Source organism: Bombina bombina, chromosome 1 (genome assembly GCF_027579735.1).
Source record: "Bombina bombina isolate aBomBom1 chromosome 1, aBomBom1.pri, whole genome shotgun sequence".
Lineage (NCBI taxonomy): Eukaryota > Metazoa > Chordata > Amphibia > Anura > Bombinatoridae > Bombina > Bombina bombina.
In genome coordinates, this window is record NC_069499.1 from 133,086,278 (window position 1) to 133,112,076 (window position 25,799).

The 25,799-nt window shown below is 42.5% G+C and overlaps 1 protein-coding gene across 1 annotated transcript in view; it reads right to left on the reverse strand.

The window, feature by feature from the left end:
* The window catches only part of WDHD1 (WD repeat and HMG-box DNA binding protein 1), a 463,259-nt gene that overhangs the window by 200,327 nt on the left and 237,133 nt on the right, over positions 1-25,799 (reverse strand). The window contains exons 17-18 of the mRNA XM_053697606.1: positions 21,408-21,522; positions 21,070-21,201 (exon numbers count right to left, since the gene is read on the reverse strand). Coding sequence (XP_053553581.1) covers positions 21,070-21,201; positions 21,408-21,522 — 247 coding nt within the window. The remainder of the gene's footprint in view (positions 1-21,069; positions 21,202-21,407; positions 21,523-25,799) is intronic.

Genomic DNA, 25,799 nt, shown 5'->3' on the forward strand with positions numbered 1-25,799 from the left:
TTCTTGAAGGCCCATGTGGAAGCCACAGCCCTAGTGGAGTGAGCTGTGATTCTTTCAGGAGGCTGCCGTCCGGCAGTCTCATAAGCCAATCGGATGATGCTTTGAAGCCAAAAAGAGAGAGAGGTAGAAGTTGCTTTTTGACCTCTCCTTTTACCAGAATAAACAACAAACAAGGAAGATGTTTGTCTGAAATCCTTTGTAGCCTCTAAAAAGAATTTTAGAGCACGAACTACATCCAAATTGTGCAACAAACGTTCCTTCTTTGAAACTGGATTCGGACACAAAGAAGGCACAACTATCTCCTGGTTAATATTTTTGTTAGAAACAACTTTCGGAAGAAAACCAGGTTTAGTACGCAAAACCACCTTATCTGCATGGAAAACCAGATAAGGAGGAGAACACTGCAGAGCAGATAACTCTGAAACTCTTCTAGCAGAAGAAATTGCAACCAAAAACAAAACTTTCCAAGATAATAACTTAATATCTACGGAATCTAAGGGTTCAAACGGAACCCCTTGAAGAACTGAAAGAACTAAATTGAGACTCCAAGGAGGAGTCAAAGGTTTGTAAACAGGCTTGATTCTAACCAGAGCCTGAACAAAAGCTTGAACATCTGGCACAGCCGCCAGCTTTTTGTGAAGTAAAACAGATAGAGCAGAAATCTGTCCCTTCAAAGAACTTGCAGATAATCCTTTCTCCAAACCCTCTTGTAGAAAGGATAGAATTTTAGGAATTTTTACCCTGTTCCATGGGAATCCTTTCGATTCGCACCAACAGATATATTTCTTCCATACTTTATGGTAAATTTTTCTAGTTACAGGCTTTCTAGCCTGAATAAGAGTATCAATGACAGAATCTGAGAACCCACGCTTTGATAAAATCAAGCGTTCAATCTCCAAGCAGTCAGTTGGAGTGAGGCCAGATTCGGATGTTCGAACGGACCTTGAACAAGAAGGTCCCGTCTCAAAGGTAGCTTCCATGGTGGAGCCGATGACATATTCACCAGGTCTGCATACCAAGTTCTGCGTGGCCACGCAGGAGCTATCAAGATCACCGAAGCCCTCTCCTGATTGATCCTGGCTACCAGCCTGGGAATGAGAGGAAACGGTGGGAATACATAGGCTAGGTTGAAGGTCCAAGGTGCTACTAGTGCATCTACTAGAGTCGCCTTGGGATCCCTGGATCTGGACCCGTAGCAAGGAACCTTGAAGTTCTGACGAGACGCCATCAGATCCATGTCTGGAATGCCCCATAATTGAGTTATGTGGGCAAAGATTTCCGGATGGAGTTCCCACTCCCCCGGATGAAATGTCTGACGACTCAGAAAATCCGCTTCCCAATTTTCCACTCCTGGGATGTGGATTGCAGACAAGTGGCAGGAGTGAATCTCCGCCCATTGAATTACTTTGGTCACTTCTTCCATCGCCAGGGAACTCCTTGTTCCCCCCTGATGGTTGATATATGCAACAGTCGTCATGTTGTCTGATTGAAACCTTATGAATTTGGCCTTTGCTAGTTGAGGCCAAGCCTTGAGAGCATTGAATATCGCTCTTAGTTCCAGAATGTTTATCGGGAGAAGAGATTCTTCCCGAGACCATAGACCCTGAGCTTTCAGGGGTTCCCAGACCGAGCCCCAGCCCACCAGACTGGCGTCGGTCGTGACAATGACCCACTCTGGTCTGCGGAAGCTCATCCCTTGTGACAGGTTGTCCAGGGTCAGCCACCAACGGAGTGAATCTCTGGTCCTCTGATCTACTTGGATCGTCGGAGACAAGTCTGTATAATCCCCATTCCACTGTCTGAGCATGCACAGTTGTAATGGTCTTAGATGAATTCGCGCAAAAGGAACTATGTCCATTGCCGCAACCATCAAACCTATTACTTCCATGCACTGCGCTATGGAAGGAAGAAGAACAGAATGAAGTACTTGACAAGAGCTTAGAAGTTTTGATTTTCTGGCCTCTGTCAGAAAAATCTTCATTTCTAAGGAGTCTATTATTGTTCCCAAGAAGGGAACTCTTGTTGACGGGAATAGAAAACTTTTTTCTACGTTCACTTTCCACCCGTGAGATCTGAGAAAGGCTAGGACAATGTCCGTATGAGCCTTTGCTTGTGGCAGAGACGACGCTTGAATTAGAATGTCGTCCAAGTAAGGTACTACTGCAATGCCCCTTGGCCTTAGCACCGCTAGAAGGGACCCTAGTACCTTTGTGAAAATTCTTGGAGCAGTGGCTAATCCGAATGGAAGTGCCACAAACTGGTAATGCCTGTCCAGAAAGGCGAATCTTAGGAACCGATGATGTTCCTTGTGGATAGGAATATGTAGATACGCATCCTTTAAATCCACCGTGGTCATGAATTGACCTTCCTGGATGGTAGGAAGAATTGTCCGAATGGTTTCCATTTTGAACGATGGAACCCTGAGAAATTTGTTTAGGATCTTGAGATCCAAAATTGGCCTGAATGTTCCCTCTTTTTTGGGAACTATGAACAGATTGGAGTAAAACCCCATCCCTTGTTCTCCTAATGGAACAGGATGAATCACTCCCATTTTTAACAGGTCTTCTACACAATGTAAGAATGCCTGTCTTTTTATTTGGTCTGAAGACAATTGAGACCTGTGGAACCTTCCCCTTGGGGGTAGTTCCTTGAATTCCAGGAGATAACCTTGAGAAACTATTTCTAGCGCCCAAGGATCCTGAACATCTCTTGCCCAAGCCTGAGCGAAGAGAGAGAGTCTGCCCCCCACCAGATCCGGTCCCGGATCGGGGGCCAGCATCTCATGCTGTCTTGGTAGCGGTAGCAGGCTTCTTGGCCTGTTTACCTTTGTTCCAGCCTTGCATCGGTCTCCAGGCTGGCTTGGTTTGAGAAGAATTACCCTCTTGCTTAGAGGATGTAGAGTTTGAGGCTGGTCCGTTTCTGCGAAAGGGACGAAAATTTGTTTTATTTTTAGCCTTAAAAGACCTATCCTGAGGAAGGGCGTGGCCCTTTCCCCCAGTGATGTCTGAAATAATCTCTTTCAAGTCAGGGCCAAACAGCGTTTTCCCCTTGAAAGGGATGTTAAGCAATTTGTTCTTGGAGGACACATCCGCTGACCAAGACTTTAGCCAAAGCGCTCTGCGCGCCACAATAGCAAAACCTGAATTTTTCGCCGCTAATCTAGCTAATTGCAAAGTGGCGTCTAAGGTAAAAGAGTTAGCCAATTTAAGTGCTTGAGCTCTGTCCATAACCTCCTCATAAGAAGATGCTTTATTGAGCGACTTTTCTAGTTCTTCGAACCAGAAACACGCTGCTGTAGTGACAGGAACAATGCATGAAATTGGTTGTAGAAGGTAACCTTGCTGAACAAACATCTTTTTAAGCAAACCCTCTAATTTTTTATCCATAGGATCTTTGAAAGCACAACTATCTTCTATAGGGATAGTGGTGCGTTTGTTTAGAGTAGAAACCGCCCCCTCGACCTTGGGGACTGTCTGCCATAAGTCCTTCCTGGGGTCGACCATAGGAAATAATTTCTTAAATATAGGGGGAGGGACAAAAGGTATGCCGGGCCTTTCCCATTCTTTGTTTACAATGTCCGCCACCCGCTTGGGTATAGGAAAAGCTTCGGGGGGCACCGGGACCTCTAGGAACTTGTCCATCTTACATAATTACTCTGGAATGATCAAATTGTCACAATCATCCAGAGTAGATAACACCTCCTTAAGCAGAGCGCGGAGATGTTCCAATTTAAATTTGAATGTAATAACGTCAGGTTCAGCTTGTTGAGAAATTTTTCCTGAATCTGAAATTTCTCCCTCAGACAAAACCTCCCTGGCCCCTTCAGACTGGTGTAAGGGCATGTCAGAACCATTATCATCAGCGTCCTCATGCTCTTCAGTATCTAAAACAGAGCAGTCACGCTTTCGCTGATAAGTGGGAATTTTGGCTAAAATGTTTTTAATAGAATTATCCATTACAGCCATTAATTGTTGCATAGTAAGGAGGATTGGCGCACTAGGGACCTCCTGAGCGGGCAAGACTGGTGTAGACATGGAAGGAGATGATGCAGTACCATGCTTACTCCCCTCACTTAAGGAATCAGTTTGGGCAACATTATTATCAGTGGCATCATTGTCCCTACTTTGTTTGTCACATTCATCACATATATTTAAATGGAGAGGAACCTTGGCTTCCGAACACACAGAACATCGTCTATCTGCTAGTTCAGACATGTTAATAGGCATAAACTTGATAACAAAGCACAAAAAACGTTTTAAAATAAAACCGTTACTGTCTCTTTAAATTTTAAACTGAACACACTTTATTACTGAATATGCGAAAAAGTATGAAGGAATTGTTCAAAAGTCACCAAAATTTCACCACAGTGTCTTAAAGCCTTAAAAGTATTGCACACCAAATTTGAAAGCTTTAACTCTTAAAATAACGGAACCGGAGCCGTTTTTACATTTAACCCCTATACAGTCCCTGGTATCTGCTTTGCAGAGACCCAACCAAGCCCAGAGGGGAATACGATACCAAATGACGCCTTCAATAAGCTTTTTCAGTGGATCTGAGCTCCTCACACATGCATCTGCATGCCTTGCTTCTCAAAAACAACTGCGCGTTAGTGGCGCGAAAATGAGGCTCTGCCTATGACTAGAAAAGGCCCCCAGTGAAAAAGGTGTCCAATACAGTGCCTGCCGTTTTTTTAACAGAATTCCCAAGATTAAAATAACTCTCCAAAGTTATAAACCATTAAATATGCTTATAAAGTAATCGTTTTAGCCCAGAAAAATGTCTACCAGTCTTTAAAGCCCTTGTGAAGCCCTTTATTCTTATATTAAAAATTAAGAAAATGGCTTACCGGATCCCATAGGGAAAATGACAGCTTCCAGCATTACCAAGTCTTGTTAGAAATGTGTCATACCTCAAGCAGCAAAAGTCTGCTCACTGTTTCCCCCAACTGAAGTTAATTCATCTCAACAGTCCTGTGTGGAAACAGCCATCGATTTTAGTAACGGTTGCTAAAATGATTTTCCTCTTACAAACAGAAATCTTCATCTCCTTTCTGTTTCAGAGTAAATAGTACATACCAGCACTATTTTAAAATAACAAACTCTTGATTGAAGAATAAAAACTACATTTAAACACCAAAAAACTCTTAGCCATCTCCGTGGAGATGTTGCCTGTGCAACGGCAAAGAGAATGACTGGGGAAGGCGGAGCCTAGGAGGGATCATGTGACCAGCTTTGCTGGGCTCTTTGCCATTTCCTGTTGGCGAAGAGAATATCCCACAAGTAAGGATGACGCCGTGGACCGGACACACCTATGTTGGAGAAACCCATGCTTAGATAAAATTAAGCGTTCAATCTCCAAGCAGTCAGCTTCAGAGAAACGAGATTTGGAAGAAGGAAGGGACCCTGAAGTAGAAGGTCCTTCCTCAGAGGAAGTCTCCAAGGTAAAGGAGATGGCATTTTCACTAGGTCTGAATACCAGGTCCTGTGAAGCCACGCAGAGACTATTAGCATTACCGACGCTCTCTCCTGAGTGATGATTTATGGAAGGAGAGCAACCGGAAGAAACAGGTATACCAGCCTGAAATCACAAGGAACCGCCAGGGCAATCAGAGCGGCCTGAGGAACTCTCCGCTCCCGGAATTTACTCCTGAAAGTGAAAAATGGATAAGCAATGAAAGTGAGCATCTGCCCACCGAACAATCCATGACAACAATATTTCACAGGAACTCCGGGTTCATCTCAGGCGGTTAATGTAACCACTGAGATGAAAATGTTCAATTAAAACCTGACCAGCAGATAAAGTGACTGAAGCCAAGCCATCAGAGCATCGAAGATAATGCTCACTCCAAGAAAAGATAAGGGGAGAATAGACGCCTCCCAAGTCCATAGTCACCAACCCAACGGCTAGCGACCGTGGTCACTATTACTCAGGAAGGTCTCCGGAAGAATGTGTTCCGAGACAGATGCTCCTGAGAAAAAACAAAAAGATTCTGGAGAATGTGGGCAACAAACCCGCTACCTCTCGCGAGCTAAGCGATCGATCTACCACTACTTCCTCTCTGATCCACAGGAAAAAAATCTAGAGTCGACGGCTCCAGATCTATCCTCTGAGACAGGGCCACAAGGTCCCACGGGCCGCAGACTCACAGATGGAATCGATCAAAGGAATGATGTCCAATGAAGCAACCATCAGACCATTCCTCCATACATTGAACCACTGGAGGGCTAAACATTAGAGTCTGACCTCTGACAAAAACATTTTGAAAGGAAGGGAAACTAATAAGGTCCCTAAGAAAACTACCCCTGTAGCTGGAATATGGGAACTCCATTTCAGATTTACTTCCATCCGTGGAACGAAAAAGACAACAAGGTCTCTGAATGAGAGTTTATTTGATGAAAAAATGGCGCCTGAACCATTATGACCAGGAAGGGCATCACAGCAAGTCCCAGAAACCTGCAAAATAACCCCCTCTGAGAGCCAAAGGGAAAAGTCTTTAGAACCAGGAGCTTTAGATAACCCAAAAGCGCTCTAAATTCCAAGGGCAGCCGAATAAGCCACAACACAAAGAACCAGCACATGTGGTGGATTCAAACTCTCGACCTTTGGTTTCCCAGCTAGGTGTGCTAGCCACTAAGCTATACCAGAGGGACTAATCAACTGAACGTGATTGACAGAAAGGTCAAGCTCAGAATCCTCCTGGATTATGGTCACCATGAGCAGACGTAGAAGGGAGTGCTTGTCACGCCAGTGCCCAGAGTTGATCCTTGGGTCACAACTTGATGAGGCACTTAAGGTGTTATCTGATGCCAATAAACCTGAGAGGAGGAACCTGCTTCAGGAAAGAAATAATGACTATCATGTAGTAATCCTGAGATACTATGCCCACAGCCTATCTGGGACATCTCATATCTATGATTGAAGACAGAGAGATTCACCACTTTCTCGTCTTGTGGTAGAAAATCTTTAAACTGGTACCAGAAGTGGGGTGCAAAGCCACACGGACATATGTTCATTAGATCCTAAGTCCTACTCCGTAATCCTAGAATACCTGAACTATCAGAAATATTCCTGTCAGATCCGGACCAAACAAGGTCTTACCCTTGTAAGGAAACGCCAAAAGCTTGGAAAAATCCACTGACCATGATATGGCCACAAAGCCCCGCAGGCTAGCTCTGCAAAGTTAGATATCTTGGCTCCCTGCTTAAATATTAGCATGGTAGCATCAGAAATAAAGGAATTGGCAAGTTCAAGAGCCTTAATTCAGTTCAGGATCTCCTCCTTAAAGGAGTCTCTACCAAATGGAACAAGTAAGGCGTCGCACCAATAAGATGCCACACTTGATACAGTGACAAAACCAAAATTTCCAAGTAACCTACATTTAATGAGACAGACAGGAAATCTCCTCTTAAGGACAGGAGACAGAGAAAACACCAAGAGTAGCTCTCCCATTCCTATGAGCACGATTTGCCACAAAAGAATCCTAGTATCAATAAACATCACTAGATTCTATAGGGATTGACAACGACAGACGTATTGGAGTCGCTCCAAAGCAGCCAAAAAACCTTCTTTAATCACACACGAATGTGTTTAGGCTGAAATCTGAAGGATACAACTTCTGCAACAGATAAAAGAATTATACTGTCCACATCTGAGAATTTATCCTCAGAGGCTACTGACGTATCCGCCTCATCCTCCGGATAAAAATAAACTAGAATCCGGCTCAGAGAGCAAATGTATATTTTGTGCCTTGAATAAACCCCAATAATAAATGAGCCCCTTTCCTATTCATGAAGGGAGTTAAATTACCGTCTCCTGTCACATGCCTAACAGTGCCTGCCTTCTGCCTTAACAATCCCCATTCAGGATTTATGTGAAGTCCCATCAATACATTGCAGAGAGCCCAATATATTTTCAATGGCTCTAAAGTGCATGCATCAGGAGACCCATACATGAGCTAAATTATTGATATGGAATTAATATACACAACATACATTTAAATAAATAATCAGAGTATCTACCTGTTAAAGGATCAGATGAAATGGGGAAAGTTCCATAGTGCTACGTTGTAAAGGACACAGGCAGAGAAAATGTATTGCCTAACAGTAGTAAGGAATAAAACTAAATATACAGAAACCTTAACAAGTCCGATATATCAAATGAGAAGAAACAAAATGCCTTGCCTGATGCACACGGTCATAAAAAGGTTTGGTCTCAAAATCCCCATTAAGTTATAAATAATAGTAATTCGTGGATCTTGCAAGAGATAGGAAAAAACAACTCACCCCTTCCACAAGCAGTCGTATAAGTGAGAATTAAGAATCCATCATACGCTAATATTGAAAGGTGGGCTGACAGAGAAGCCAAGGCGGGCATTAAACCAGTGGAAAAATTTTCACCTTGGCAAAGATGAATAAAGGTAAAACGTAGTAAATTGAAAAAAATTGAAAGCACTAACCAACATGGGTTCATGTAACAGTAGCATGTGATGGGTTATCTGCCTGAGTAAAGGACAAAGCTGAGGTGCACCTAATAATATAACTATTAATCATAGGCTACGATTACAGCAACTTGCCGAAACGCGTAAGCCTTTTTTTGTTGCTGTAATCTCACGTTTTAACTTGGATTAATAAAGTATCTTTTTACTCTTTATGGAGCTCAATTTTTTTCTATTCAAGCTAAATAATAACCCGCTGTGCTGTGTGTGCACATACATTAAGACATAAAATTCTATAGTCTTCAAATAAAAACATACATAAAGCTTTCATGTAGTCTAGTGAATGTCTGCAAATCTATTAAGTCCCATGGCTATGATGTACTATGACCCCAGTCACAAAGGACCTGTCCCCACAAAACCTGTGGCAGGCCTGTGACTAACTTCATCACCGAGAGTAATTGCTTCACTACCACATACTCCAGTCTCCCCTCTGTCTCTCCCCCAGAACACCTCTCAATGTAGAATCTCAAGAACACCTTAAATCTTCAACCACCTTCTGGAAGAAGTTTAAAACTGACAATTTTGGGAAACGTTTGCCTCCTCCGAGTGGCTAGGAAGAGAGTCCCATGTGTAATGGATTATGGACTCTCACCATCTTATGAAAAGAAAAAAGTTTACATTTGCATGTACCAAACAAGGAACAGCAACATGCATTTGTTGAAATAATTAGTCAAAGACCAGAAATGATACTGTAGGGAAAAAAATTAAGTATACATACAAATACATTATTCTCATAATCACCACAAATAAAAAGAAAATGCAACGGAAAACATAATTTATGTAAGAACTTACCTGATAAATTCATTTCTTTCATATTGGCAAGAGTCCATGAGCTAGTGACGTATGGGATATACAATCCTACCAGGAGGGACAAAGTTTCCCAAACCTCAAAATGCCTATAAATACACCCCTCACCACACCCACAATTCAGTTTAACGAATAGCCAAGCAGTGGGGTGATAAAGAAAGGAGTAGAAAAAAGCATCAACAAAAGAAATTTGGAAATAACAGAATTTATGTTTACCTGATAAATTACTTTCTCCAACGGTGTGTCCGGTCCACGGCGTCATCCTTACTTGTGGGATATTCTCTTCCCCAACAGGAAATGGCAAAGAGCCCAGCAAAGCTGGTCACATGATCCCTCCTAGGCTCCGCCTACCCCAGTCATTCGACCGACGTTAAGGAGGAATATTTGCATAGGAGAAACCATATGATACCGTGGTGACTGTAGTTAAAGAAAATAAATTATCAGACCTGATTAAAAAACCAGGGCGGGCCGTGGACCGGACACACCGTTGGAGAAAGTAATTTATCAGGTAAACATAAATTCTGTTTTCTCCAACATAGGTGTGTCCGGTCCACGGCGTCATCCTTACTTGTGGGAACCAATACCAAAGCTTTAGGACACGGATGAAGGGAGGGAGCAAATCAGGTCACCTAAATGGAAGGCACCACGGCTTGCAAAACCTTTCTCCCAAAAATAGCCTCAGAAGAAGCAAAAGTATCAAACTTGTAAAATTTGGTAAAAGTGTGCAGTGAAGACCAAGTCACTGCCCTACAAATCTGATCAACAGAAGCCTCGTTCTTGAAGGCCCATGTGGAAGCCACAGCCCTAGTGGAATGAGCTGTGATTCTTTCAGGAGGCTGCCGTCCGGCAGTCACATAAGCCAATCTGATGATGCTTTTAATCCAAAAAGAGAGAGAGGTAGAAGTTGCTTTTTGACCTCTCCTTTTACCAGAATAAACAACAAACAAGGAAGATGTTTGTCTAAAATCCTTTGTAGCATCTAAATAGAATTTTAGAGCGCGGACAACATCCAAATTGTGCAACAAACGTTCCTTCTTCGAAACTGGTTTCGGACACAAAGAAGGTACGACTATCTCCTGGTTAATGTTTTTGTTAGAAACAACTTTTGGAAGAAAACCAGGTTTAGTACGTAAAACCACCTTATCTGCATGGAACACCAGATAAGGAGGAGAACACTGCAGAGCAGATAATTCTGAAACTCTTCTAGCAGAAGAAATTGCAACCAAAAACAAAACTTTCCAAGATAATAACTTAATATCAACGGAATGTAAGGGTTCAAACGGAACCCCCTGAAGAACTGAAAGAACTAAGTTGAGACTCCAAGGAGGAGTCAAAGGTTTGTAAACAGGCTTGATTCTAACCAGAGCCTGAACAAAGGCTTGAACATCTGGCACAGCTGCCAGCTTTTTGTGAAGTAACACAGACAAGGCAGAAATCTGTCCCTTCAAGGAACTTGCAGATAATCCTTTCTCCAATCCTTCTTGAAGAAAGGATAGAATCTTAGGAATCTTTACCTTGTCCCAAGGGAATCCTTTAGATTCACACCAACAGATATATTTTTTCCATATTTTGTGGTAAATTTTTCTAGTTACAGGCTTTCTGGCCTGAACAAGAGTATCAATAACAGAATCTGAGAACCCTCGTTTTGATAAGATCAAGCGTTCAATCTCCAAGCAGTCAGCTGGAGTAAGATCAGATTCGGATGTTCGAACGGACCTTGAACAAGAAGGTCTCGTCTCAAAGGTAGCTTCCATGGTGGAGCCGATGACATATTCACCAGATCTGCATACCAAGTCCTGCGTGGCCACGCAGGAGCTATCAAGATCACCGACGCCCTCTCTTGATTGATCCTGGCTACCAGCCTGGGGATGAGAGGAAACGGCGGGAATACATAAGCTAGTTTGAAGGTCCAAGGTGCTACTAGTGCATCTACTAGAGTCGCCTTGGGATCCCTGGATCTGGACCCGTAGCAAGGAACCTTGAAGTTCTGACGAGAGGCCATCAGATCCATGTCTGGAATGCCCCACAGTTGAGTAATTTGGGCAAAGATTTCCGGATGGAGTTCCCACTCCCCCGGATGTAATGTCTGACGACTCAGAAAATCCGCTTCCCAATTTTCCACTCCTGGGATGTGGATTGCAGATAGGTGGCAGGAGTGAGTCTCCGCCCATTGAATGATTTTGGTCACTTCTTCCATCGCCAGGGAACTCCTTGTTCCCCCCTGATGGTTGATGTACGCAACAGTCGTCATGTTGTCTGATTGAAACCGTATGAACTTGGCCCTCGCTAGCTGAGGCCAAGCCTTGAGAGCATTGAATATCGCTCTCAGTTCCAGAATATTTATCGGTAGAAGAGATTCTTCCCGAGACCAAAGACCCTGAGCTTTCAGGGGTCCCCAGACCGCGCCCCAGCCCATCAGACTGGCGTCGGTCGTGACAATGACCCACTCTGGTCTGCGGAAGGTCATCCCTTGTGACAGGTTGTCCAGGGACAGCCACCAACGGAGTGAGTCTCTGGTCCTCTGATTTACTTGTATCTTCGGAGACAAGTCTGTATAGTCCCCATTCCACTGACTGAGCATGCACAGTTGTAATGGTCTTAGATGAATGCGCGCAAAAGGAACTATGTCCATTGCCGCTACCATCAAACCTATTACTTCCATGCACTGCGCTATGGAAGGAAGAGGAACGGAATGAAGTGTTTGACAAGAGTTTAGAAGTTTTGTTTTTCTGGCCTCTGTCAGAAAAATCCTCATTTCTAAGGAGTCTATTATTGTTCCCAAGAAGGGAACCCTTGTCGACGGAGATAGAGAACTCTTTTCCACGTTCACTTTCCATCCGTGAGATCTGAGAAAGGCCAGGACTATGTCCGTGTGAGCCTTTGCTTGAGGAAGGGACGACGCTTGAATCAGAATGTCGTCCAAGTAAGGTACTACTGCAATGCCCCTTGGTCTTAGTACCGCTAGAAGGGACCCTAGTACCTTTGTGAAAATCCTTGGAGCAGTGGCTAATCCGAAAGGAAGCGCCACGAACTGGTAATGCTTGTCCAGGAATGCGAACCTTAGGAACCGATGATGTTCCTTGTGGATAGGAATATGTAGATACGCATCCTTTAAATCCACCGTGGTCATGAATTGACCTTCCTGGATGGAAGGAAGAATTGTTCGAATGGTTTCCATTTTGAACGATGGAACCTTGAGAAACTTGTTTAAGATCTTGAGATCTAAGATTGGTCTGAACGTTCCCTCTTTTTTGGGAACTATGAACAGATTGGAGTAGAACCCCATCCCTTGTTCTCCTAATGGAACAGGATGAATCACTCCCATTTTTAACAGGTCTTCTACACAATGTAAGAATGCCTGTCTCTTTATATGGTCTGAAGACAATTGAGACCTGTGGAACCTCCCCCTTGGGGGAAGCCCCTTGAATTCCAGAAGATAACCTTGGGAGACTATTTCTAGTGCCCAAGGATCCAGAACATCTCTTGCCCAAGCCTGAGCAAATAGAGAGAGTCTGCCCCCCACCAGATCCGGTCCCGGATCGGGGGCCAACATTTCATGCTGTCTTGGTAGCAGTGGCAGGTTTCTTGGCCTGCTTTCCCTTGTTCCAGCCTTGCATTGGTCTCCAGGCTGGCTTGGCTTGAGAAGTATTACCCTCTTGCTTAGAGGACGTAGCACTTGGGGCTGGTCCGTTTCTACGAAAGGGACGAAAATTAGGTTTATTTTTGGCCTTGAAAGACCTATCCTGAGGAAGGGCGTGGCCCTTACCCCCAGTGATATCAGAGATAATCTCTTTCAAGTCAGGGCCAAACAGCGTTTTCCCCTTGAAAGGAATGTTAAGTAGTTTGTTCTTGGAAGACGCATCCGCTGACCAAGATTTCAACCAAAGCGCTCTGCGCGCCACAATAGCAAACCCAGAATTTTTCGCCGCTAACCTAGCCAATTGCAAAGTGGCGTCTAGGGTGAAAGAATTGGCCAATTTGAGAGCACGGATTCTGTCCATAATCTCCTCATAAGGAGGAGAATCACTATCGATCGCCTTTACTAGCTCATCGAACCAGAAACACGCGGCTGTAGTGACAGGGACAATGCATGAAATTGGTTGTAGAAGGTAACCTTGCTGAACAAACATCTTTTTAAGCAAACCTTCTAATTTTTTATCCATAGGATCTTTGAAAGCACAACTATCTTCTATGGGTATAGTGGTGCGTTTGTTTAAAGTAGAAACCGCTCCCTCGACCTTGGGGACTGTCTGCCATAAGTCCTTTCTGGGGTCGACCATAGGAAACAATTTTTTAAATATGGGGGGAGGGACGAAAGGTATACCGGGCCTTTCCCATTCTTTATTTACAATGTCCGCCACCCGCTTGGGTATAGGAAAAGCTTCTGGGAGCCCCGGGACCTCTAGGAACTTGTCCATTTTACATAGTTTCTCTGGGATGATCAAATTCTTACAATCATCCAGAGTGGATAATACCTCCTTAAGCAGAGCGCGGAGATGTTCCAACTTAAATTTAAATGTAATCACATCGGGTTCAGCTTGTTGAGAAATTTTCCCTGAATCTGAAATTTCTCCCTCAGACAAAACCTCCCTGGCCCCCTCAGACTGGTGTAGGGGCATTTCAGAACCATTATCATCAGCGTCCCCATGCTCTTCAGTATCTAAAACAGAGCAGTCGCGCTTGCGCTGATAAGTGGGCATTTTGGCTAAAATGTTTTTGATAGAATTATCCATTACAGCCGTTAATTGTTGCATAGTAAGGAGTATTGGCGCGCTAGATGTACTAGGGGCCTCCTGAGTGGGCAAGACTGGTGTAGACGAAGGAGGGAATGATGCAGTACCATGCTTACTCCCCTCACTTGAGGAATCATCTTGGGCATCATTTTCAGTGTCACATAAATCACATCTATTTAAATGAGAAGGAACCTTGGCTTCCCCACATTCAGAACACAGTCTATCTGGTAGTTCAGACATGTTAAACAGGCATAAACTTGATAACAAAGTACAAAAAACGTTTTAAAATAAAACCGTTACTGTCACTTTAAATTTTAAACTGAACACACTTTATTACTGCAATTGCGAAAAAGTATGAAGGAATTGTTCAAAATTCACCAAAATTTCACCACAGTGTCTTAAAGCCTTAAAAGTATTGCACACCAAATTTGGAAGCTTTAACCCTTAAAATAACGGAACCGGAGCCGTTTTTATCTTTAACCCCTTTACAGTCCCTGGTATCTGCTTTGCTGAGACCCAACCAAGCCCAAAGGGGAATACGATACCAAATGACGCCTTCAGAAAGTCTTTTCTATGTATCAGAGCTCCTCACACATGCGACTGCATGTCATGCTTCTCAAAAACAAGTGCGCAATACCGGCGCGAAAATGAGGCTCTGCCTATGATTAGGGAAAGCCCCTAGAGAATAAGGTGTCTAAAACAGTGCCTGCCGATATTATTTTACAAAAATACCCAGATTAAATGATTCCTCAAGGCTAAATATGTGTATTATGAATCGATTTAGCCCAGAAAATGTCTACAGTCTTAATAAGCCCTTGTGAAGCCCTTATTTACTGTCTGAATAAAAATGGCTTACCGGATCCCATAGGGAAAATGACAGCTTCCAGCATTACATCGTCTTGTTAGAATGTGTCATACCTCAAGCAGCAAAAGACTGCTCACTGTTCCCCCAACTGAAGTTAATTCCTCTCAACAGTCCTGTGTGGAACAGCCATGGATTTTAGTAACGGTTGCTAAAATCATTTTCCTCTTACAAACAGAAATCTTCATCTCTTTTCTGTTTCAGAGTAAATAGTACATACCAGCACTATTTTAAAATAACAAACTCTTGATTGAATAAAAAAAACTACAGTTAAACACTAAAAAACTCTAAGCCATCTCCGTGGAGATGTTGCCTGTACAACGGCAAAGAGAATGACTGGGGTAGGCGGAGCCTAGGAGGGATCATGTGACCAGCTTTGCTGGGCTCTTTGCCATTTCCTGTTGGGGAAGAGAATATCCCACAAGTAAGGATGACGCCGTGGACCGGACACACCTATGTTGGAGAAAATTGTGCTTTATACAAAAAATCATAACCACCATAAAAAAGGGTGGGCCTCATGGACTCTTGCCAATATGAAAGAAATTAATTTATCAGGTAAGTTCTTACATAAATTATGTTTTCTTTCATGTAAGTGGCAAGAGTCCATGAGCTATTGACGTATGGGATAGCAATACCCAAGATGTGGATCTCCACTCAAGAGTCACTAGAGAGGGAGGGAATAAAATAAAAACATCCATTTTCCGCTGAAAAAATTAATCCACAACCCAAAAAAATAAGTTTATTTTCATAATTGAAAAGAAAAAACTTAAATCAAAAGCAGAAGAATCAAACTGAAACAGCTGCCTGAAGAACTTTTCTACCAAAAACTGCTTCCGAAGAAGCAAATACATCAAAACGGTAGAATTTAGTAAATGTATGCAAAGAGGACCAAGTTGCCGCTTTGCAAATCTGATCAACTGAAGCTTCATTCTTAAAAGCCCATGAAGTGGAGACTGATCTAGTAGAATGAGCTGTAATTCTCTGAGGCGGGGCCTGACCCGACTCCAAATAAGCTTGATGAATTAAAAGTTTCAACCAAGAAGCCAAGGAAATAGCAGAAGCCTTCTGACCTTTCCTAGGACCAGAAAATAAAACAAATAGACTGGAAGTCTTGCTGAAATCTTTAGTAGCTTCCACATAAGATTTCAAAGCTCTTACCACATCCAAAGAATGTAAGGATCTTTCCAAAGAATTCTTAGGATTAGGACATAAGGGAGGGACAACAATTTCTCTATTAATGTTGTTAGAATTCACAACCTTAGGTAAAAATTGAAAAAAAGTCTGCAAAACTGCCTTATCCTGATGAAAAATCAGAAATGGAGACTCACAAGAAAGAGCAGATAACTCAGAAACTCTTCTAGCAAAAGAGATAACCAAAAGGAACAACACTTTCCAAGAAAGTAGTTTAAAGTCCAAAGAATGCATAGGTTCAAATGGAGGAGCCCGTAAAGCCTTCAGAACCAAATTAAGACTCCAAGGAGGAGAAATTGATTTAATGACAGGCTTAATACAAACTAAAGCCTGTACAAAACAGTGTATATCAGGAAGTATAGCTATCTTTCTGTGAAAATAAAACAAAAAGAGCGGAGATTTGTCCTTTCAAGGAACTTGCAGACAAACCCTTATCCAAACCATCCTGAAGAAACTGTAAAATTCTAGAAATTCTAAAAGAATGCCAGGAGAATTTATGAGAAGAACACCATGAAATGTAAGTCTTCCAAACTCTATAATAAATCTTTCTAGAGACAGATTTACGAGCTTGTAACATAGTATTAATCACTGAGTCAGAGAAACCTCTATGACTTAGTACTAAGCGTTCAATTTCCATACCTTCAAATTTAATGATTTGAGATCCTGATGGAAAAACGGACCTTGAGATGATAGGTCTGGCCGTAACGGAAGTGGCCAAGGCGGGCAACTGGACATCCGAACCAGATCCGCATACCAAAACCTGTGTGGCCATGCTGGAGCCACAAGCAACACAAATGATTGTTCCATGATGATTTTGGAGATCACTCTTGGAAGGAGAACTAGAGACGGGAAAATGTAAGCAGGATGATAACACCAAGGAAGTGTCAGCGCATCCACTGCTTCCGCCTGAACATCCCTGGACCTGGACAGGTATCTGGGAAGTTTCTTGTTTAGATGAGAGGCCATTAGATCTATCTCTGGAAGACTCCACATCTGAACAATCTGAGAAAATACATCTGGATGGAGAGACCACTCCTCTGGATGTAAAGTTTGGCGGCTGAGATAATCCGCCTCCCAATTGTCTACACCTGGGATATGCGCCGCAGAGATTAGACAGGAGCTGGATTCCGCCCAAGCAAGTATCCGAGATACCTCTTTCATAGCTTGGGGACTGTGAGTCCCAGACTGATGATTGACATATGCCACTGTTGTGATATTATCTGTCTGAAAACAAATGAACGGTTCTCTATTTAACAGAGGCCAAAACTGAAGAGCTCTGAGAATTGCACGGAGTTCTAAAATATTTATTGGTAATCTCGCCTCTTGAGATTTCCAAACCCCTTGTGCCATCAGAGATCCCCAAAACAGCTCCCCAACCTGAAAGACTTGCATCTGTTGTAATCACAGTCCAGGTTGGCCGAACAAAAGAAGCCCCTTGAACTAAACGATGGTGATCTATCCACCACGTCAGAGAGTGTCGTACATTGGGATTTAAGGATATTAATTGTGATATCTTTGTATAATCCCTGCACCATTGGTTCAGCATACAAAGCTGGAGAGGTCTCATATGAAAACAAGCAAAGGGGATCGCGTCCGATGCTGCAGTCATGAGACCTAAAACTTCCATGCACATAGCCACTGAAGGGAATGACTGAGACTGAAGGTGCCGGCAGGCTGCAACCAATTTTAAACGTCTCTTGTCTGTTAGAGACAGAGTCATGGACACTGAATCTATCTGGAAGCCTAAAAAGGTGACCCTTGTCTGAGGAATCAAGAAACTTTTTGGTAAATTGATCCTCCAACCATGTTTGCGAAGAAACAACACTAGTTGATTTGTGTGAGATTCTGCAGTTCGTAAAGACTGAGCTCGTACCAAGATATCTTCCAAATAAGGAAACAATGCAATACCCTGTTCTCTGATTACAGAGAGTAGGGCACCCAGAACCTTTGAAAAGATTCTTGGAGCTGTTGCTAGGCCAAATGGAAGAGCAACAAATTGGTAATGCTTGTTTAGAAAAGAGAATCTCAGAAACTGATAATGTTCTGGATGAATCGGAATATGAAGGTATGCATCCTGCAAGTCTATTGTGGACATATAATGTCCTTGCTGAACAAAAGGCAGAATAGTCCTTATAGTCACCATCTTGAAAGTTGGTACTCTTACATAACGATTCAAGATTTTCAGGTCCAGAACTGGTCTAAATAAATTTTCCTTTTTTGGAACAATGAATAGATTTGAATAAAACCCCAAACCTTGTTCCTGAAAAGGAACTGGCATGATTACCCCTGAAGACTCCAGGTCTGAAACACACTTCAGGAAAGCCTGAGCTTTTATTGGATTTGCTGGGATACGTGAGAGAAAAAAAATCTTCTCACAGGAGGTCTTACTCTGAATCCTATTCGATACCCTTGAGAGACAATGCTCTGAATCCATTGATTTTGGACAGATTTTATCCAAATATCCTTGAAAAACCTTTATCTGCCCCCTACCAGCTGAGCTGGAATGAGGGACGCACCTTCAAGCGGACTTAGGGGCTGACTTTGGTTTCCTAAATGGCTTAGATTTATTCCAATTTGAGGAAGGCTTCTAATTGGAAGCAGATTCCTTGGGGGGGAGGATTGAGTTTTTGTTCCTTATTCTGACAAAAGGAACGAAAACAGTTAGAAGCCTTAGATTTTTTATCCTGAGGCAGAAAAACTCCCTTTCCCACAGTGACAGTTGAAATAATAGAATCCAACTGAGAACCAAATAAATTATTACCTTGGAAAGAAAGAGATAGTAATCTAGATTTAGATGTCATATCAGCATTCCAAGATTTAAGCCACAAAGCTCTTCTAGCTAATATAGCTGAAGACATGGATCTAACATCAATTTTGATAATATCAAAAATGGCATCACAAATAAAATGAATAGCATATTGTAGTAAGCGAATAATGCTAGATAAGTCAGAATCCAATTCCTGTTGCGCTAAATTCTCCAACCAGAAAGTTGATGCAGCCGCAACATCAGCTAAAGAAATTGCAGGTCTGAGAAGATGACCTGAATATAAACAGGCCTTCCTTAGATAAGATTCAAGCTTCCTATCTAAAGGATCCTTAAAGGAAGTGCTATCTTCCATAGGAATAGTGGTACGTTTAGCAAGAGTAGAAATAGCCCCATCAACTTTGGGGATTTTTTCCCAAAACTCTATAGATTTTGCTGGTAAAGGATACAATTTTTTAAACCTTGAAGAAGGAATAAAAGAAGTACCTGGCTTATTCCATTCCTTAGAAATCATATCAGAAATAGCCTCAGGAATAGGAAAAACCCCTGGAGAAGCCACAGGTGGTTTAAAAAACAGCATTTAAACGTTTATTAGACTGAACGTCAAGAGGACTGGTTACCTCAATATCCAAAGTGATTAACACTTCTTTTAATAAAGAACGCATATACTCTATTTTAAATAAATAAGTAGATTTGTCAGTGTCAATGTCTGAGGAAGGATCTTCTGTATCAGATAGATCCTCATCAGAAGAGAATAAATTATTATGTTGTTGGTCATTTGAAATTTCATCAACTAAATGAGAAGTTTTAAAAGACCTTTTACGTTTATTAGAAGGTGGAAATGCAGACAAAGCCTTCAGGATAGAATCAGAAACAAATTCTTTAAAATTTACAGGTATATCATGCACATTAGATGTTGAAAGAACTGCAACTGGCAATGTACTATTACTGATGGATACACTATCTGCATGTAAAAGTTTATCATGACAACTATTACAAATGACATTCGGCAAAATAATTTCTACAATTTTACAACAAATGCACTTAGCTTTGGTAGAACCGATGTCAGGCAGCAATGTTCCAGCAGAAACTTCTGAGGCAGGATCAGATTGAGACATCTTGCAAAATGTAAGAGAAAAAACAACATATAAAGCAAAATTATCTATTTCCTTATATGACAGTTTCAGGAATGGGAAAAAATGCAAATAGCATAGCCCTCTGATAGAGAAAAAGGCAAGAGGCAAACATCAATGGGGTATTGAAATAATGAAAAAGTTTAACTGGAAATGACACACTCGCGTCACTAATGACGCAACCGTGTGAAAGGTCTCGGCGTCAAGTATGACGCCGGAAATGACGAAGTTGCGTCATAGACGTATTTTTTCGCGCCAAAAATATTTTCGTGCCAAGAATGATGAAATAAAGTTTAGCATTTGACGCACCCGCGGGCCTAATACCGCCCACAATTTGCAAGAAGTAGTCAATTGAAAAAAAAAACTAAACCCCAGGTAAGAAATAAATTTCATAAAAAAAATGTTTATATTCCCCAAATATGAAACTGACAGTCTGCAGAAGGAAATACATGAACCTGACTCATGGCGAATATAAGTACAATACATATATATATAACTTTATATAAATGCATAAAGTGCCCAACCATAGCTTAGGTGTCTTAAGTAATAAAAAACATACTTACCAAAAGACACCCATCCACATATAGCAGATAGCCAAACCAGTACTAAAACAGTTATCAGTAGAGGTAATGGTAAATTGAGAGTATATCGTCGATCTGAAAAGGGAGGTAGGAGATGAATGTCTACGACCGATAACAGAGAACCTATGAAATAGACCCCCGTTAGGGAAATCATCGTATTCAATAAGTGATACTCCCTTCACGTCCCTCTGACATTCGCTGTACTCTGAGAGGAATCGGCTTCAACAATGCTGAGAAGCGCAAATCAACGTAGAAATCTTAGCACAAACTTACTTCACCACCTCCATAGGAGGCAAAGTTTGTAAAACTGAATTGTGGGTGTGGTGAGGGGTGTATTTATAGGCATTTTGAGGTTTGGGAAACTTTGCCCCTCCTGGTAGGATTGTATTTCCCATACGTCACTAGCTCATGGATTCTTGCCAATTACATGAAAGAAAGTGTACTGCTGGATCATCTAGATAAAAATTAAATGTTAGAAATAACCATAAAAAGAATTATACTCACCGCAAACATTTTCATTAGCAGTTCCTGCTGCTCTTTTTGTGCTTCAGTTTTTGCATTTTCATCAAATTCATAACCATTTTTAGACAAATAGTCAAAGTGATTTGTGAACAGAAAAGAGCGCCAGTATTGCTCCTAGAAGAGAGAGAGATAAGAAAGTGCACAACCGCCATATATCCCTTATAGATTAAGAAAGGAGGGAGAGCGAGGGAGAGGAGAGATAGAAAGAGAATAAAAGAAAGAAAGAGAATAAAAGAAAGAGAATAAAAGAAAGAGAATAAAAGAAAGAAACAATAAAAGAAAGAGAAAAAGAATACACGACTAATTAATTAAATGCATACCTCCATTTGTCCTTTTTCTGTTGATATCTGGCAATAGGGAAGATTGAATGGTAGGATGGCTACAGCAGGTCGGGGAAGGGTTGGAGGGAATCTTGATCCTTTACATGGGATACACCTTGGAATAGAAAGAATATATTTTTCTTTTCTGGATATGATAACATTTTCTTGAGCTGAGGCACTTTTAAGATATAAAAAACGAAATTTATGCTTACCTGCTAAATTTCTTTCTTTCTTGACACGATGAGTCCACGGATCATCTAATTACTATTAGGAATATCACTCCTGCACAGCAAGAGGCGGCAAAGAGCACTACAGCAAGCAAAGCTGTTAAATATCACCTCCCTTCCCTCCAACCCCAGTCATTCGACCGAAGCAAAGGAGAGAAAGGAAGCAACAAGGTGCAGAGGTGTCTGAAGTTTATAACATACCAAAAAAACCTATCCTTAAGAAAACAGGGCGGGCCGTGGACTCACTGTGTCAAGAAATAAATAAATGTATCAGGAAAGCATAAATTATGATTTCTTTCTAATGACACGGTGAGTCCACGGATCATCTAATTACTATTGGGAATCAATACCCAAGCTAGAGTAAACAGATGATAAGGGAGGGAAAAGACAGGGAACCTAAACGGAAGGCACCACTGCTTGAAGAACCTTTCTCCCAAAAGAAGCCTCAGCCGAGGCAAAGGTATCAAATTTATAGAATTTTGAAAAAGTGTTAAGAGGACCAAGTTGCAGCCTTGCAAATCTGTTCCACAGAAGCTTCATTTTTGAATGCCCTGGAAGAGGAAACAGCCCACGTAAAATGAGCCATAACTCTCTCAGGAGGCTGCTGTCCAGCAGTCTCATAGGCAAAGCGAATGATACTCTTCAGCCACAAAGAAAGAGAAGTAGCCGTAGCTTTCTGCCCCTTATGTTTCCCAGAGAAGACCACAAACAGAGCAGAAGACTGACGAAAATTCTTACTCGCCTGTAAATAGAATTTCAATGCACGCACCACGTCCAGATTGTGCAGCAGACGTTCCTTCTGAGAAGAAGGATTAGGACACAAGGAAGGAACAAAAATCTCCTGATTAATGTTCCGATCAAAAAACACTTTAGGGAAAAACCCTAACTTAGTACGCAAAACTAGCTTATCCGAATGAAAAATAAAATAAGGAGATTCAAACTGTAATGCCGAGGGCTCTAAAACTCTACGAGCAGAAGAAATAGCAACAAGAAACAAAACTTTCCAAGATAACAACTTAATATCTAAGGAATGAATAGGCTCAAACGGAGCCTGTCGAAGAACCTTAAGGACCAGTAAACACAGTAGATTTGCATAATCAACAAATGCAAGATAACAAGACAATAGCATTTACTCTGAATGTCAAATGAGTAATAGATTTTTTACTAAAAAATTTCAAAGTTATGTATATTTCCACTCCCCCTGTACCATGTGATAGCAATCAGCCAATCACAAATGCATATACGTATAGTCTGGGAATTCTTGCACATGCTCAGTAGGAGCTGGTGACTCAAAAAGTGTAAATATAAAAGACTGCACATTTTTTTAATGGAAGTAAATTGGAAAGTTGTTTAAAATTACATGCTGTATCTGAATCATGGAAATTTAATTTGACCTGAGTGTCCCTTTAAGACTCCTAGGAGGAGTAACAGGCTTAAACACAGGCCTGATCCTGACCAAGGACTGGCAAAACGATTGCACATCTGGGACGTCTGCCAGACGTTTATGTAGCAAAATAGACAAGGCAGATATTTGACACTTTAGGGAACTTGCCGATAAACCTATCTGGAGAAAGGACAGAATTCTAGGAATCAGGAAGAGTAGCCTCTGGATTCACACCAATACAGATATTTACGCCATATCTTATGGCAAATCTTTCTAGTCACAGGCTTACGAGCCTGAATCATGGTCTCAATGACAATTCTGAAAATCCACGCTTGGACAAAATTAAGCGTTCAATCTCCAAGCAGTCAGCTTCAGAGAAACTAGATTTGGATGAAGGTAGGGCCCTTGAAGTAGAAGTCTCCAAGGTGGAAGAGATGACATGTCCACCAGGTCTGCATACCAAATACTGCGAGGCCATGCCGGTGCAATGAGGATCACCGACACCCTCTCCTGCTTGATTTGAGCAATGACCCGAGGTAGAAGAGCGAACGGGGGAAATAGGTATGTGAGACTGAAATTCCAAGGTACCGCCAGAGTGTCTATCAGCACAGCCTGAGGGTCCCTTGACCTCGACCCGTATCTCGGGAGCTTGGCATTCTGCCGAGATGCTATGAGATCCAATTCCGGCTGTCCCCATTTGAGAATCAGTCTGGAACACACATTCCCGGATGGAGTTCCCACTCCCCCGGGTGAAAGGTCTGTCTGCTCAGAAAATCCGCCTGCCAGTTGTCCACTCCTGGGACGTGGATTGCCGACAGACAGCAGTTGTGGGTCTCCACCCACTGAATTATCTTGGCTACCTCTGTCAGGGCCAAGGAACTCAGAGTTCCTCCCTGAGGGTTGATGTAAGCCACTGAAGTTATGTTGTCCAACTGGAACCTGATGAACTGGGCCGAGGCTTACTGAGGCCAGGCCAGAAGAGCATTGAAGATTGCTTTCAGCTCCAAAATGTTTATGGGTAGAACCGACTCCGACCGAGCCCATGTCCCCTGAGCCTTTAGAGAGCCCTAGACTGCTCCCCATCCCAGAAGGCTGGCGTCCGTTGTCACAATCACCCAGGTGGGTCTGCGGAAGTAAGTTCCCTAGGATAGATGATCCTGAGACAACCACCAAAGAAGAGAATCCCTTGTCTCTTGTTCCATATGTAATCTTGGAGACAGGTCCGCATAATCTCTGTTCCACTGCCTGAGCATGCATAACTGCAGAGGTCTGAGGAGGAAACGTGCAAACGCGATGATGTCCATAGCCGCTACCATCAGACCAATCACCTCCATACATTGAGCCACTGACGACCAAGGAGAGGACTGAAGCGCTAGACAAGAATCGAAAATCTTTAATTTCCTGACTTCTGTCAGAAATATCTTCATTGATAAGGAATCTAGTATGGTTCCCAAGAAAACTACCCTTGTATTGGAACCAAGAAACTCTTTTCCAAATTCACCTTCCATCCATGAGATCGCAGGAAGGATAACAACATTTCCGTGTGGAATTTTGCCTGTTGAAAGGATGGCGCCTGAAAAAGAATGTCGTCCAGATAACGCGCCACTGCAATGCCCCGCAACCGGAGCACCGCCAACAGTGACCCCAGAAACTTTGAAAAAATTCTGGGAGCTGTGGCGAGGCCGAATGGAAGAGCCACAAACTGGAAGTGTTTGTCTAGAAAAGCGAACCTCAGAAACTTGTGATGGTCCTTGTGGATGGGAACATGCAGGTACACATCCTTTAAACCTACTGTTGTCATAAATGACCCTCTTGAACCAAGGGAAGAATGGAACGGTATTCTGAGGAACTTGTTTAGGCTTTTGAGATCTCAAATTGGTCTGAAAGTTCCCTCTTTTTTGGGAACCACAAACAGATTGGAGTAAAATCCCAGACCCTGCTCCTGTGTTGGAACAGGAACTATTACTCCCAGGTCGGAAAGGTCTTGAACACAGTGTAAGAACGCCTCTCTTTTTGTCTGGTCTACAGATAATCTTGAAAGCAGAAACCTGCCCCTGAGAGGAAAGGTCTTGAACTCTAGTTTGTATCCCTGGGACACAATGTCCACCGCCCAGGGATCCTGAACATCCCGAACCCAAGCCTGAGCGAAGAAAGAAAGTCTGCCCCCCAAAAGATCCGGTCCCCGATCGGGGGCAGACCCTTCATGCTGTTTTTGAGTCAATAGCAGGCTTCTTGGATTGTTTTCCCTTGTTCCAAGACTGGTTAGGTCTCCAGGAAGGCTTAGACTGTTTCTGCTTGGAAGAAGGAGAGGAAGGCTTATTCTTGAAGTTTCGAAAGGAATGAAAATTGCTCTGACGTCCCTTCTGCTTATTAATCTTGTCCTGAGGGAGGAAATTACCCTTTCCTCCCGTAATGTCCGAAATTATTTACGCCAATCCCAGCCCAAACAAGGTCTTCCCCTTGTAGGGAATAGCCAAATCTTAGACTTAGATGACACATCCGCAGACCAAGGCTTTAACCATAAGGCTCTGCGGGCCAGCACAGCAAAACCGGAAATCTTTGCTCCCAGTTTAATAACCTGTAGGGAAGCATCCGTAAAAAAGGAATTGGCCAACTTAAGGGCCTCGATCCTATCCTGGATCTCTTCAAGGGGAGTGTCTGTCTGAATAGAATCGGACAACGCATCAAACCAGTATGCCGCCGCACTAGTGACAGTAGCAATGCACACCGCAGGTTGCCATTGTAAACCCTGGTGTACATACATCTTTTTGAGTAACCCCT